The sequence below is a fragment of the Branchiostoma lanceolatum genome, chromosome 11, assembly GCF_035083965.1.
Source record: "Branchiostoma lanceolatum isolate klBraLanc5 chromosome 11, klBraLanc5.hap2, whole genome shotgun sequence".
Classification (NCBI taxonomy): domain Eukaryota; kingdom Metazoa; phylum Chordata; class Leptocardii; order Amphioxiformes; family Branchiostomatidae; genus Branchiostoma; species Branchiostoma lanceolatum.
In genome coordinates this window covers 2872464-2885487 of record NC_089732.1, presented here as the reverse complement: position 1 = coordinate 2885487, position 13024 = coordinate 2872464, and the positions used below count along the sequence as shown (strand labels likewise).

The following is a 13024-nucleotide window of genomic DNA, read 5'->3' as shown; positions in this document are numbered from 1 at the left end:
ACTATCGAAATGTTTAAGTACATATGGTTTGTTACGGACAATGTAACCTACAAGGTGTGAACATCTCGCTTATCTAGTTCCATGAGTTTGGTATCCTCATAATTGAAAAGAAACACACGCATTTTCCAAGAACACCCGGAGTGCACTCAGCTGAAGTCCGACTCAGCGGAGTTGACTCAGGACTGTGAACAGAAATTTAGGGTACTCAGTTGCCACGTTTCCCAGACTCGGCTTGAGTGACCTCGAAACCATGCTCGCGCCCCTCAGTTGGGGGGATGGGGGTGAGTGGTGATGGTAGATGGGGGTCTGAGGTCTGTGCAAGTCGGACTCAAGTCGCGTGTAAATCCACGGAGTCGACTCCGAGTCTACTAACGGTGAATTATGCAATGCTCAGGTCAAGGTTCATATGAAAATCAGTGATGGCACTTGGCGCAAGTTTGCAAATTCGTTTCTTACTCTTTACGCCGTAATTTTTCGGTATTTGTTATCTCCATGAAAAATGGAGATATAGCTTTGGGTGTGTCTGTGTGTCTGTCTGTCTGTCTCTGTGTTTCCGGAATACTTTAGTCAGCATAACTCAAGAACCTCTTGATGGATTACGAGTATATTTGGTATGTGCACGGGTGTTGTGAAGCCGAATTTCAAGGTCGATTTGGGGCCCCCTGGTTTGTGACATTAGTACTGCAGCAGAACTTCCATTTTTGTATCTTTTGACTTGGACATGCTATGGTCTTGATTTTTTTGTGGCATATAGCTTGTGATGTAATAAAGAAGCGGTGTAGGTTTGGGCCTCCTAGCAGTTTGCTCTGGAACTACCGGTTGTGTTATTGAGACAATCTTCTAAGGAGATTAACTGAACAAAGGAACGACAGAATTCCATGATATTTAGTATGCAGGTAGCTTAGACAGAGATGTACATAATGAAACAAATGATGCTAATTGGAACTTAATTTACATAATTCATAGGTAAAATCTATATTTTCAGTGTTTTCCATAATTTGACTCAAATACATGTAACATATGTAGTTTATGGCAAGTGGAACACATGACTTCCTAATTTACATAATTAATGCAAAAGTGCTATAATTAATCTAAGTGGTAAATGATAAACAAACAAGCAAGCAAACAAAAACAATTCCAACAAATATACACTATGTCTCATGTTTACACCTATGCTACTGGACGCTGAGGGAAAATGGCCCACAAAAGGTTTCTATGCATGTAAGTAATGTATGAATTAGTGCTTTCGATACCAAGAAGTTTCTTTGAACAAATTGTTGCCCTCTAGACGTCCTTCAGTCAAATTACACTTGCCTATAACGAGTCTGATGATTCCTTGATTATGGAAGTCCTGGAACATGACGTACTCCTCCTCCATCTTGTGATTGGGGCCGTAGCCTCCTTGATCATAGTAGTGGTACGAGACGTTCCTGTTGTTGTAGGTGGGCAGGGGGTAGTAACCGTACATGGAAATCCGGTCGCAGAAAGTCGAGGCCAGGGCGAAGGTGTTCATGCCTGTTGACGGGAGTCTCCAACGTTTCCCAGCAAGTTTGCGGTACAAACTGGAAGAGAATGTCACGACGAACAGTCAGTTATTTCATTTCAAACTAGAGTTCTACGACCTCATACCTTCGCCAAATGATTCTAAACTTTTCGACTGATGTATTATGAGCGTTTCTCACTGATTATTCAAATAACGTCATTGCATGAATTATATCTTCTCCATCCAAATAACAAACAATTCTATTCTAGACATTTTTTATCCATTGTGCCAGTTGGGTCATAACAAAAAAAATCTAATCATTTCCAGGTCTCATCAAGACCTGCCCACATAACAAAATATCAATACAATACATCCGGGCCTTCTCGAGCTATGCTGTTCATCCACACACACAGATACATACACACATATAAACGATACCCAAAACATTAGGCCGAGTGCATTGCAGAAGTTTGACGTTTACTGACACTTTAGCTAGTGACACTGGAATCAAATATGGGCACTGAAAAAAATAATGCTTGATAGGGCAATGTGGAGTGAAATATGTACCTCTTGTTTGGTCCCGGCTGATACAGTATTTCGCTATCAATTCACAATTATACCTAAAACATGTCACTCCATGCAATGGACTAGACGGCAAATATTTACCTTCGCCGAGAAGGTTATGCATGGGGTAGCGTTTGTGTGTATGTATGTATGTATGTGTGTAAAAGACCAGCATAACTCAAGGAGGCCTGGATGGATTGTCTTGATATTTTGTAGGTGAGTAGGTCTTGATGAGACCTGAAAATGATAATATTTTGGGGCCTCTAGGGTCTTGTTATGGTACTGCAGCGGAACTTCGATTCCTGTTTGGATATCTCATGTTCTGGACATGCTATGGAACTGATTTTTTGTGTGGTAGATAGCTCTTTCGACAGAAAGTAAGTGGTATAGGTTTGGGCCCCCTGGCGGCTTTTTTGGAACTGCAGGAGCACGTTTTGCTTCAGACTGTGAAAGGGAATAACTCAAGAAGGGCTTGATGGATGGTCATGATTTTTGGTAAGTAGATAGCTTGAGTGATGCTTTGTATGATTAGACGATGATTATGCAAATAAGATGCTGGTTTGCATAATTATGAGGCAATTTAAAAAAAAAACCCGCTGTGTTCCATGATATGACTACTCAAATATGTGACATTTGTAACTGAGTAATAGAGGAATGTTGAAAGATAGAAAATATGCAAAAGTAGGCCTACTTTGCATAATTAATGAGAAACTGCTTTAATACATACTGGTAAATGACGGCAATTTTATACTTGTGGCATCAAATGTGTAAACATCACTCAGGCTGTCTAAAGTCATGGCGATCCGTCAACACCTTCTTCTGTATCAAACTCTGAAACAAAATTGGCTCATGCAGTTAGCTAGCTCGGGGGCCCCACACCTACACCACTCCCTTCACTCGGAGAGTAATAGAAGGTAATAGAAGATAACCAAGGGTTGGGGTGTATGGTTAGGTAGTAAGTTTTCAAATTGAGCCTTTTTCGCGTGGAACCATGATACATACCATCGTCATCAATACCAGATATCCAGCAAACACTATGCGCATCTTGGAATGATAACTGGCCGTGAAAGACAATAGTGGCAATATCTATCATAACACAAGACACATTCCATTTTTGTTTCAATTGACTTACCCTTTGTTGCTCATTGCAGACTGGTGCGAGAACGCCAGTGTAACGGGGATTTTGTTGTCTCGGATGACTCGATCTATGGCCCTGAGTTTACTCTGTCCGAAGGAGTCCACAGTGGAGAGGGAATAACTGAATATCATCCCTGGTGATTCCCTCAGTCGGGTGAGGGTAGCCCTTCTTCTTTCTTCTTCTTCTTCTTTGTCCTTTATCGCGGACCTATTCTTTGCTGCAATGCAGAACGCCTCCAGTTTTCTTGCGTCTAAGTCAGTGCAGACCGCCCCCGACTTTGTTGCTTCTAAGTCAGTCCAGACCGCCCCCGACTTTGTTGCTTCTAAGTCAGTCCAGACCGCCCCCGACTTTGTTGCTTCTAAGTCAGTGCAGAACGCCCCCAGTTTTGTTGCTTCTAAGTTTAAGTCAGTGCAGACCGCCCTAAGTGTCGTATAGTTTATCGTTGTGAGGTTAGTATTCTTCCCCACATCCTTGGCGTACAGAACAGTTGGCGGGAGGTTGTTCCGAATGACGAACTCGTGAGCGTCAATCTCCGCACCACAGCCGCTGTCCAGCAGTATCCCCCCGTTCCCTACCACTGCGCATGTCCGGTAGTGTTTGACGCGTGTGTGCGTGACGTCACAGGGCTCCCCTGTTGAGTGGAGAAGTGTGAGGCTTGCCGGGTTGCACTTCTTCAAAAAGACGTCGATGTCTTCGAAATCGATGATGTTCCGTTTGGGGTCAAAATACTTTCGCGTGATGTTTCTGTGTACATGTGGAAAGACTATTGCTTTAGAAAATGCTGATACATGTAACAGGTTAGCTATTGGTCCCGTATCTGTATTAGCGTTAAACACAAATAAGGTTGCAAAAAAGTCAAGGTCTGTTCCTAGCTAATTTGTACAGAGTAAAATGGAGTACATTCTTGAACAAGGTCACTTTCTTTACTGAACGTCTATTGTGAACAGGCATAATATTGATTGCAATAGTGTATAAAGTAGAGTGGATTTATTCCTCAAGCTAACCGACATATTTCACACCGCAGTCGTCCCACAGTTAAGACTCTGTAGCCGCATAGTTCAGCCTGTTACCACTGACATTGTCATTGACAGGCTGAATAAAAGTTCTAAACAGGAACTATGCGGCTACACAGTCTTCACTGTGGGACGACTGCTGTGTGAAAGATGTCGGTTAGCTTGAGGAATGAATCCACTCTACTTGGTATTGATGGCAATCTTGGTTATATATTTGTACATGTTAACATCATAGTATTCACTTTTTTGCATCTATTGTTGTAGAATACATTGATTTTACGAAAGTCCGGGGACTCCCTTTACTTTCATGTTGTTGTCGTAAATTAAGTTATCTATAATGGTAACTTACCGAATTTGGTGGATTCGTTCCATGTTGAAATGGTCCAGTATGCTGTCTGTGGTTTCAGGCCCTGATGTGTGGTCGGACCAGTGAGCTACCATATGTATGGTTTGAAAATGAAACTTGCTTGTCCATCCGTCGATCAGAAGGAACACCAGTAGCAAAGTCGCGACAACCAACACCATGGACATAAATAATTGTCTGATCGTGATCATGGCTGTTCAGCAGTCTGAGAGGGAACAAGAAACGTAGTATCGTATGTGAGCCGTGTAGCTTGTTAATGAGATATAATATTTGGTTTCAATCTATTCATGGGGCCGATAAAGGGCAATCTATGATCCACCTAAACACGAACCTTCTAAGCCCTGTTATTTTTAGGCCTGATCCGTTGGGACTCTACACGCGGACTAATTCAGGCATGAGACCTTAACTAGACATGTTTAGCTGTCCAGTTGGTGGAAGTTTTAGGACATTGAAAAACTGTTAAGTGTACTTTGAAGCCTGTTTTTGTTCCTTGTTTTGCACACGATGTTATGGCCGTCTGTTCAGCTGCTCCCTCCCCTGAATTGCAATCTGGAGCTGGGGCTTTACGGTGCTGGTGAGGTCAAGGCACCATTGCAGCACAACATGGACACCTGATCTGAGGTCACTCCAGGTGCCATGGCGAACACTATACTCCTGACAGACAGGCGCATGGAGTCAAATAAGACGGTAGCGAAGGTAACTTAACAAACCGGGGCAACCTGCTGTATGATGAGATGGCAAACGTTTATCAACAGTACATGCTCTACGGTCTCCCAGAACGTTACATATACACACTTTCATACAAATTTTAAAACATTTACTTTTTGTCCCAATGAGCAATTGTAAGAGTGGCTAAGTACTTTCAAACATCAAATACCATGTCGTCTTCAACGAATTCACTGCTTTTCTCACCTTCCCAGTTTCCATACACACGCGCACGCGCACACACCCACACATACACGCACGCACAAACACACACAAAATACGCACAGATTCATGCGGACACACACACACACACCGACACACAGACACACTCACCGATGTGCCCAATCCGGAGTCACGTACCCCTGGAAACGTACATCGCTTTGATACACCTGCAGGAATTGTCAAGGTGACCCATTAACAAACGGACGCATGACTTTCAACACAGAAGCCGAAAATCACTGTTCACCCCAAATACACGACTTCTTACCTACCTTAGTTTACAATGTCATTTCAAAGCAGATTACGGGCAGATTACTCACTTTTTTCCCCGCACTTCCACCTGTCGCGGAAGAACTAGGGTGTGCACCGTTAACTAGACTCCTCCCCCTTGACCTTGTTGAAAAGCGGCCATGATGGCCTACTGTAATACAAGTAAGCCTCCGAGAATAAATAAAGGCCTTGCCTTGACTAGACTAGAGTTGCCCGCCCCCCTAAGAATGCCCGAAGAGCGGAGCCCGTTTTTGATGGAACATTCGCCCCTGCGTTGCTCCCGTCTCCCGGTGTGGGTCTGCCGTTTGGTGGCGGTGTTGGTCGCCCTGTTATGTGGGGCTAGCGTGCTGACAGGGGTCGTGTTTGTGAGTAGCGCTCAGAGAGAATTGGCTCGCTCAATATTGTCCCAGCTTTGTTACAGAACGACTGACCATGACGGAATGCCGCCAAGACGAAGGGATATCACCTTGGCTGGACAGAGGAAAAAAAGGACAGAGAGAGAGAGAGAGAGAGAGAGAGAGAGAGAGAGAGAGAGAGAGAGAGAGAGAGAGAGAGAGAGAGAGAGAGAGAGAGAGAGAGAGTTGTAAAGACAAGTAGTCAGTTTCTTGTAGAAAGTACATTTAGATATGAAACTGTTGTTGTAATTTATGCGATTTTTATTTATCTGTTATTTTAAGCAAAAATATAACCAGTATTCCTCATTTTAGTCATATTTATGTCATATAAGGTATGCTAGTACTTGTATGTTGGTACTTGTGTATGTAAAATATATCTGAAGTAACTCTCAAATCAGACCACTTTCACCCATTTCAGTCACATAATATCTGAAACATCTCAACTCTGAAACCATTATGTCTCTGTGACATCGACGTTGTGAGTTAGCCTGCTTTAGGCATGTTCGAGCATACAACTAGCTACGTTGCCTGAATGACAAGTGTAAAATAAACAAAGTGACAAAGGACATTATCAGGTTTCTGTTGTTTTTAGTGAACGGTTTAAGGATTTCTATAACAGTTCTCATGGCAGCGAGAACAGACGAATGTAATGGACACATACACAAGGATGACCTCCATTGACCTTAGGAGGTAAGGTGTTCCGCTCTGAGATTCAAATGAGATTCAAATCTGATACGGTGTCGATGTGGCGAAGGGCGTCCCAACATTCGTTAGTCATTCATAAACAAGTTCAGTCGCCTCTTCATACCTCCCTCCATGCTACAACCTGATGTACATAATGACACAAAACATTCGACAACAGAACTCGACATCTTCCAGTCCAGTTGTTTTTATATAACAGTGAATTCCTTTTCTGTGCACGGTACGTACATATAGAATACAACACGGGGTATTCCGTATCACCCGCGGTACCAGCCCGACCGCGGGTAGGATCGCCCGACGGCGCGCGCAACCGTCGCAATTACCCACCAGCCGCAAGAGGCTCTCTGTTGCCGACAGAGCTCGACCAAAGTCAAAATAGGTCAAAATAGCGTATACGTCCGACAATTGCTTGAATGCCGAAACTTTCCTACCTTATCCTGTCAGACATAAACAAGCTTTCATCTCAAATGCTTTTTGTATCAGGTGGGATCGATCAAGGGCAATTGATATTATTTTACTTTTTAGCCCGCACTCTACACGCGGACTAATTCAGGCATGAGGCCATAATGGTTAAGCGTGTCATCAATTTGAGACAATAATGTTGGTGTGTTGCTGGTGTTGTTGTTGTTTGGGTGGGTCGTAGAGATGATCCCACTATTGTGGCGCTATTGTGGCGTCGCGGTGGCGCAGTGGCAGGGTGTTTGGCCCCAGATCCCAGAGGTACTGAGTTCGAATCCGGGGTTCCCTGATTTGTCCCGTTGACGTTGTTCCCTTAGGAAAGCACTTTACACGACTTTCCTCACTTCACTCAGGTGTGAATGAGTACCTAGCTTCGGTAAGGGACGTCCCTCGGATAGGACGTTAAATGGAGGTCCTGTGTTTGAGAGCCACACCTCGAGCACGTTAAAGAACCCACTGCACTTATCGAGTGGAGTGGTTCAAAACCTACAGTCCCATGGCCGCACATGGGGCAATTGTCGTATTGAGGTCACCTGAGTTCACCAGACCCTAAGCTTGCGATCTAGCCCCGCCAATTGTGTGCTCCTCGCAATTCAGCACCTGGCTGCGAAGGAGAGTAGTCGGCCTACGCAATAATGGAATAATAATGAAGTAATGAAGACCTTTATTGCACATTTCTGCCACACTTTTACATGTCACAACAAAACATAATACAAGTACAGTTAGAGGATACAAAAGAATATGACTATCATTAAATAAATTCTACTTCTCCTCGCTTTTCGGTTATAGTAGATATAAAAGAACAGACGTGTTTTTCAATGGGAGGTTTGTCTAGTCGCATTAGAAATATGAATTTTTGAACAGTACTTAAATGTGTGAAGTAGGGAAATAGGTTTTCTACAAGTTTATACAGTTCATTTCTTTCTTTGGTATATAATCCACATTCTACCACAAAATGACATTCGTCTTCTACTCTATTCGAAGTACAATGTTTACACAATAATAATAACTATAACTTGTATGATACGGATTAGTAGACCCAAGCAGTGTCCACCCCCAAAGAATATGATATACCTATACCCTTAGAAAAAAACCGTAAGCAGACACGAGGGCGCTATGTTTCGAGAAATGCTGGGCATGCACGCCACAAAAGGTGTCCCTAAAATGGAGCTGTGTGTTTACCTTGCGGTCAGAACACCATTGTACCCATTTCAACATGGTCCGTGACCTGATCTGAGGTCACTCCAGGTGTCATGGCGAATACAGTACTCCTGACAGAGAGGCGGGTAATGAGGGGGTACTTGGGACGATACCCACTCAAAAAAAAACAAAAAAAAAACAACAACTGAAAACAGAGCAGACCGAGTGATACTATCCTCTGATAGCTGAACCATACACCACTGTGACCTCGGTCCGGTGAAGGTCTCACTCCTGAATTACTCCGAGTGTAACACAAAAGAGTACGGTCTAAAATATAATTGGGGTTCAAAGTATGTGCTTATAGGTGGATCATAGATTCCCTTTTATTCATCCCACCTGATATAGTAACGATTTGAGATGGAAGCTTGTTCATTACTGACAGGATTAGGTAGGAAAGTTTCGGCATCCGAGCGATAGGTCGGACGTGTACGTTATTTCGTCATGAGTGCTGCGGTCATGCGCCGGCGGTGCAAGAGAGCCTCTTGCGGATAGTGGCTAACTGCAGTTATCGTTCCGTGCGTTGGATTTCGGGGATTTTCTATGGTCTAAAGAACAAGTGTGCTCGTAATAGAAAGCAAAACATATCCAAAAAGCGTTTGTTTACTGTATATGCAACCACAAATGTGCGTACGTTACCACTGAAGTCAATCAATGGTATCTGAAACACCCTTCTTGGCGTATGAGATCTTGATACAAATGAAAGAAAATTTTCCCAAAAATCAACAATTGGCACTACGCCCGGCATTAAAAGAAAGTTTAGTCGGGATTTAATGTACGATTTTTCAATTTGCGTTGCGTACCTTATCCGTTGCCATGGTAACGGACGAGACCATATGTTGTGTGTTCGATTTACGTCAGACTCATCCTTCTATGAGAGTTCTACTTACATATCCGCTTAGGAAGGCCTTGTGACGGCAAGTCATATATCGTATGTCTGTATTCAGCAACCCTACCGCACCTGTTTTTGGATTAGACCACTTTACTTTAGGGGAGTGCTTTACTGGTTTCTTTGCTAATGAACTAATCGCTACTCGATTGAACGCTACATTACGTTCCGGTTACATACAATCCTTATAACAATTTTCATAAGCTCTCTTCACCCTAACATGGTCTCTTTTGATAGTAGACAAACTACACTTCTATGCGAATATATGCGGTCATTGAGCAAGGTGTATGGGTAACGCCCAGATTAGAGAAAGCCACAATAAACATGGCGACCAGACAGACTTGTGTCCTATCTCTGGCCTGTGCAGTACTCTTTTCGATTGCTGTCTACATGTTGATCACCATGAAGGCGTCGCAGCACCTTCGCTACTTTTCGTTTAATCAATATTTGAGGTCAAAGGCAGTTTTGTCTTCACACAGGTAAGTTCAGTATGAGGTAATGGCTGTTGATTATAGCCATGACTAACCCTGCAGGGTAGCTTGTCGACCGTTATGATGGGAACCGTTGGGATAATTGCACGCAGAATCATGATGATTATAACAGTTACCTTGAACTCTTTTGGGTGAATTAAGAAATTAAAGAAAATATCTGAATCTAAGATTTGGGCAAGGCAAAGGGTCTAGAAGTCATTTTTGTGGCAGGTGGCCCGGTCTATATGGGCCTAGTGGATGTTCCCGTTTGAGTCGTCGGCTTGAGTACAGCACCCATAAGTCTATTTGTTCACATGTTGCAATTATGACAACAACAAAAAAAGACTATGCTACCTGCCACAAAAAATAGTTCTAGACCCTTTGCCTTCGATTAGTATTTCTGTACTGCGGGTATCAAGATGAAACAGCGCCCCTGCGCCAGTCAACCATGACGGTAAACACATGTCGTTACACATGGTAATCTTGTACAAACGTTTAAGCAAATAGACCGCCACGAGTTAACGATCACTACTATCAACGACTTCTGCCTTGCCGTGTCCGGTAGAAGCAAAGTGCAAGTGGAGTACTCAACACGGTAATCTGGTCTTGTGGTTGTTGACGCGGGATCTACCATAAAGTGTATGCAAGCGGGTTTAAACGTTTAGACAACGCTGTGACAGAATGAATTTTCTGAGTTGCACTGCGTTAACCATGTGTTTGTCGCTATGGTTGGCTGGCGCTAAAAGGCCCCGATGCTGTGCCGTTGGAAAATGTAATTTACACCTATTTCCTCACTCGACGTAGGTGACAATAATTATACCTTAAGTTCTAAATATTCCTTACATTATCTCTGGTACATATGCCGTCGGTCTCAATGGCAAAATAGACCCCTCTTTCTTCTTTCATTTCGTGCGTAGTCATAGTTACTTACTGTCGATCTGTTTCTACCTTTTTCATAGGATCAACTCCACAAGAACAACTGAGGCCCCGGGAGTAAATTTCAATTCATCGGAAGTTAAGCGATTAAGGTGAGACATTTTCGTCGTGCAATATGAAGAAATTATATCAATATCTAATACAGATAAATTGTCTTTGGTGCCTATTGTTATTTTGATTCCGATAGCATTCAGAGGTATATAGAACTCCCCTTAGATTAATTGCTGTATAGTTGTCGGATTAGGGACGGAGATTGGCGTTTTAGAAACTGCTGCGAAGACCCTTACAACAACAACCTCTAGTCTAAAAGCGTGGTATTTGTTTGTTGAGTAGTGGAATGGTCATGTCGATTTTGTTCTTTCATGAATTGAAACAACTTTTTCTGTGTTCTTAATAGAAAGTGGGTTATGACGCACTTTAACCCCGACACAGATCTCACCGTAAACAAGTCCCAAGTCCAACTTGGACAATTGATCCAATACGAAGTTAGTTTAGAAAAATACGCCAAGATCACTGAGGACTTCTTCCGTCTGATTCCGGAGTCGTCACCTCTTCTGGGCAAGCACTTCCGGTCTTGTGCAGTCGTGGGGAATTCTGGGATTCTTCTAGGCAGCCGTTGTGGTCCTCAGATCGACTCTGCAGACTTCGTGTTCAGATGTAACCTTGCCGCTATCGAGGGGTTCGTGAATGACGTGGGGACAAAATCTAACTTCACCACCATGAATCCTTCCGTTCTTCCACACGATTATAAAGGATGTCGAGAAAATATCAGCATACGAGAGAAATTTGTCAAGCGACTGAGTCTCATTCACGACCAGATTCTGCACATCCCTGCTTTCGTAACGGTGAACGGGCGTCAGGACGTGGAGTTTACCAACGCGATGATACTGGAACATCACCTGCCGATCAAGGCTTCATATGCACCAAGGGGAGCGACTGAAAGAATGAAGGCGTGAGTTATTGATTTGCTTAAAACTGCACTTGCTTTTGATACTACCTTAATTCATAGCACCTTAACCATTGGGTCTTTTTCTCGCTTGCTGCTTGAAAACGCGAGCAACTTTTTCTAAATTAATCTGAAAGAACTCTTCTTAACTACTGTATTTGTATTGTAGATGTAAATGTGTTTGTACTCTTGTAATTACTTACTGAGTACATACTGAATCTTATCTAGTTTATAGCCCTTGATGCTCTCATATCCGCTGATACATACACAACCAGACTAAATCGAGAAACGGATCGGCTGAGCACTGCAGAACATCCACGACTCTCGGTCCATCCCAACACAATCTACATTTTCAGTTTGTTTTTTCATTTATCATTTTCTTTTTTTGGAGGGTTTCACATTTTTTACCAAACCGACTAAAACAGGATGATTAAGCCTACAATCTACAACTATTTAAGTTCAAACTGTCTGTACATTGTAGTCAGTGATACGCTGTGCTTTTTCTGCATGTTTGACAAGTGGTTGCTTTTCAGACTGTGGAAGGATTCAGACTTCAATCCGAAATGGCCATCGACGGGAAGCATAATGTTCGCCCTGGCAGCCTGCGTGTGCGACCAGATCCACTTGTACGGATTCTATCCGTTCGGAAAGAACAAGGACGGACGAGAGATAAAATACCATTACTATGGAAGCGCAAGAAACCTTCTCCACCATAACATGACTGAAGAGTATCGGGCGTTTCAGACGCTCCACCAGCGGAAGGCACTGGTACTGCACACAGAGGCTTGTAATGAAGACGTACTGTAAAGAATCATAAGTCCGTCATGTTTGATGTGTCATTTTAGCTAGTCAATTAACCAGACCGATTGACACGTGTCATCATTGTTAACTTACTGATATTCTGCTTACAAAAGGGTGATGCACCGATGTGCGTTGAAATCTGTATGTCTAGAGAATTTTGTTTGGAGAATTTTATTGTAATCATAACAAAGTAGATAGCTTATTGCTGAAGGTATTCAAGTAATCTAAGTATGCGGCTGTTATTCTTTCATCTTTACATTTCAACTGTACACATTATAGCGATATCTGGTTGTATTGTACATTCATTGTATATATTCAACATATCTGCAAAACTTGAGGAAAGGCTGAAAATAAAATTTCAAAATTATGTATATATATGCGAAAGAAACTTTTCTTGTCCGTAAATGTCCTTTGGCGCAGCATAACTGTACAGTTTTGAATTGTTTTGAATAGAAGCATGCCATTCTTGTATG

General features: G+C 42.8%; 2 protein-coding genes across 2 annotated transcripts; one reads left to right on the top strand and one right to left on the bottom strand.

The window, feature by feature from the left end:
* Positions 1-4570, bottom strand: LOC136445099 (alpha-2,8-sialyltransferase 8B-like). The gene is made up of 3 exons (XM_066442960.1): positions 4548-4570; positions 3180-3929; positions 1-1562 (listed from the first exon to the last, which is right to left on the bottom strand). Exons 1-3 carry the CDS (start codon positions 4568-4570, stop codon positions 1238-1240), a joined length of 1098 nt encoding a protein of 365 aa, XP_066299057.1. The 3' UTR covers positions 1-1237.
* A 5057-nt stretch (positions 4571-9627) lies between these two features.
* Positions 9628-12956, top strand: LOC136445352 (CMP-N-acetylneuraminate-poly-alpha-2,8-sialyltransferase-like). The gene is made up of 4 exons (XM_066443315.1): positions 9628-9877; positions 10828-10896; positions 11202-11756; positions 12284-12956. The coding sequence occupies exons 1-4, from the start codon at positions 9654-9656 to the stop codon at positions 12555-12557; spliced, it is 1122 nt and encodes a 373-aa protein (XP_066299412.1). The 5' UTR covers positions 9628-9653; the 3' UTR covers positions 12558-12956.
* Positions 12957-13024: the final 68 nt, after the last annotated feature.

Bases quoted from the DNA above. Each gene is read 5' to 3' on its own strand.
- LOC136445099 (XM_066442960.1), bottom strand. From the start codon at position 4,570: ATGGAACGAATCCACCAAATTCG. The intron at 3,930-4,547 runs GTAAGTTACCAT...ACATGTACACAG, and splicing joins GAACGAATCCACCAAATTCG to AAACATCACGCGAAAGTATT. The intron at 1,563-3,179 runs GTAAGTCAATTG...ATTCTCTTCCAG, and splicing joins TCTGCAATGAGCAACAAAGG to TTTGTACCGCAAACTTGCTG.
- LOC136445352 (XM_066443315.1), top strand. From the start codon at position 9,654: ATGCGAATATATGCGGTCATTGAGCAAGGTGTATGGGTAACGCCCAGA. The intron at 9,878-10,827 runs GTAAGTTCAGTA...CCTTTTTCATAG, and splicing joins GCAGTTTTGTCTTCACACAG to GATCAACTCCACAAGAACAA. The intron at 11,757-12,283 runs GTGAGTTATTGA...GTTGCTTTTCAG, and splicing joins GCGACTGAAAGAATGAAGGC to ACTGTGGAAGGATTCAGACT.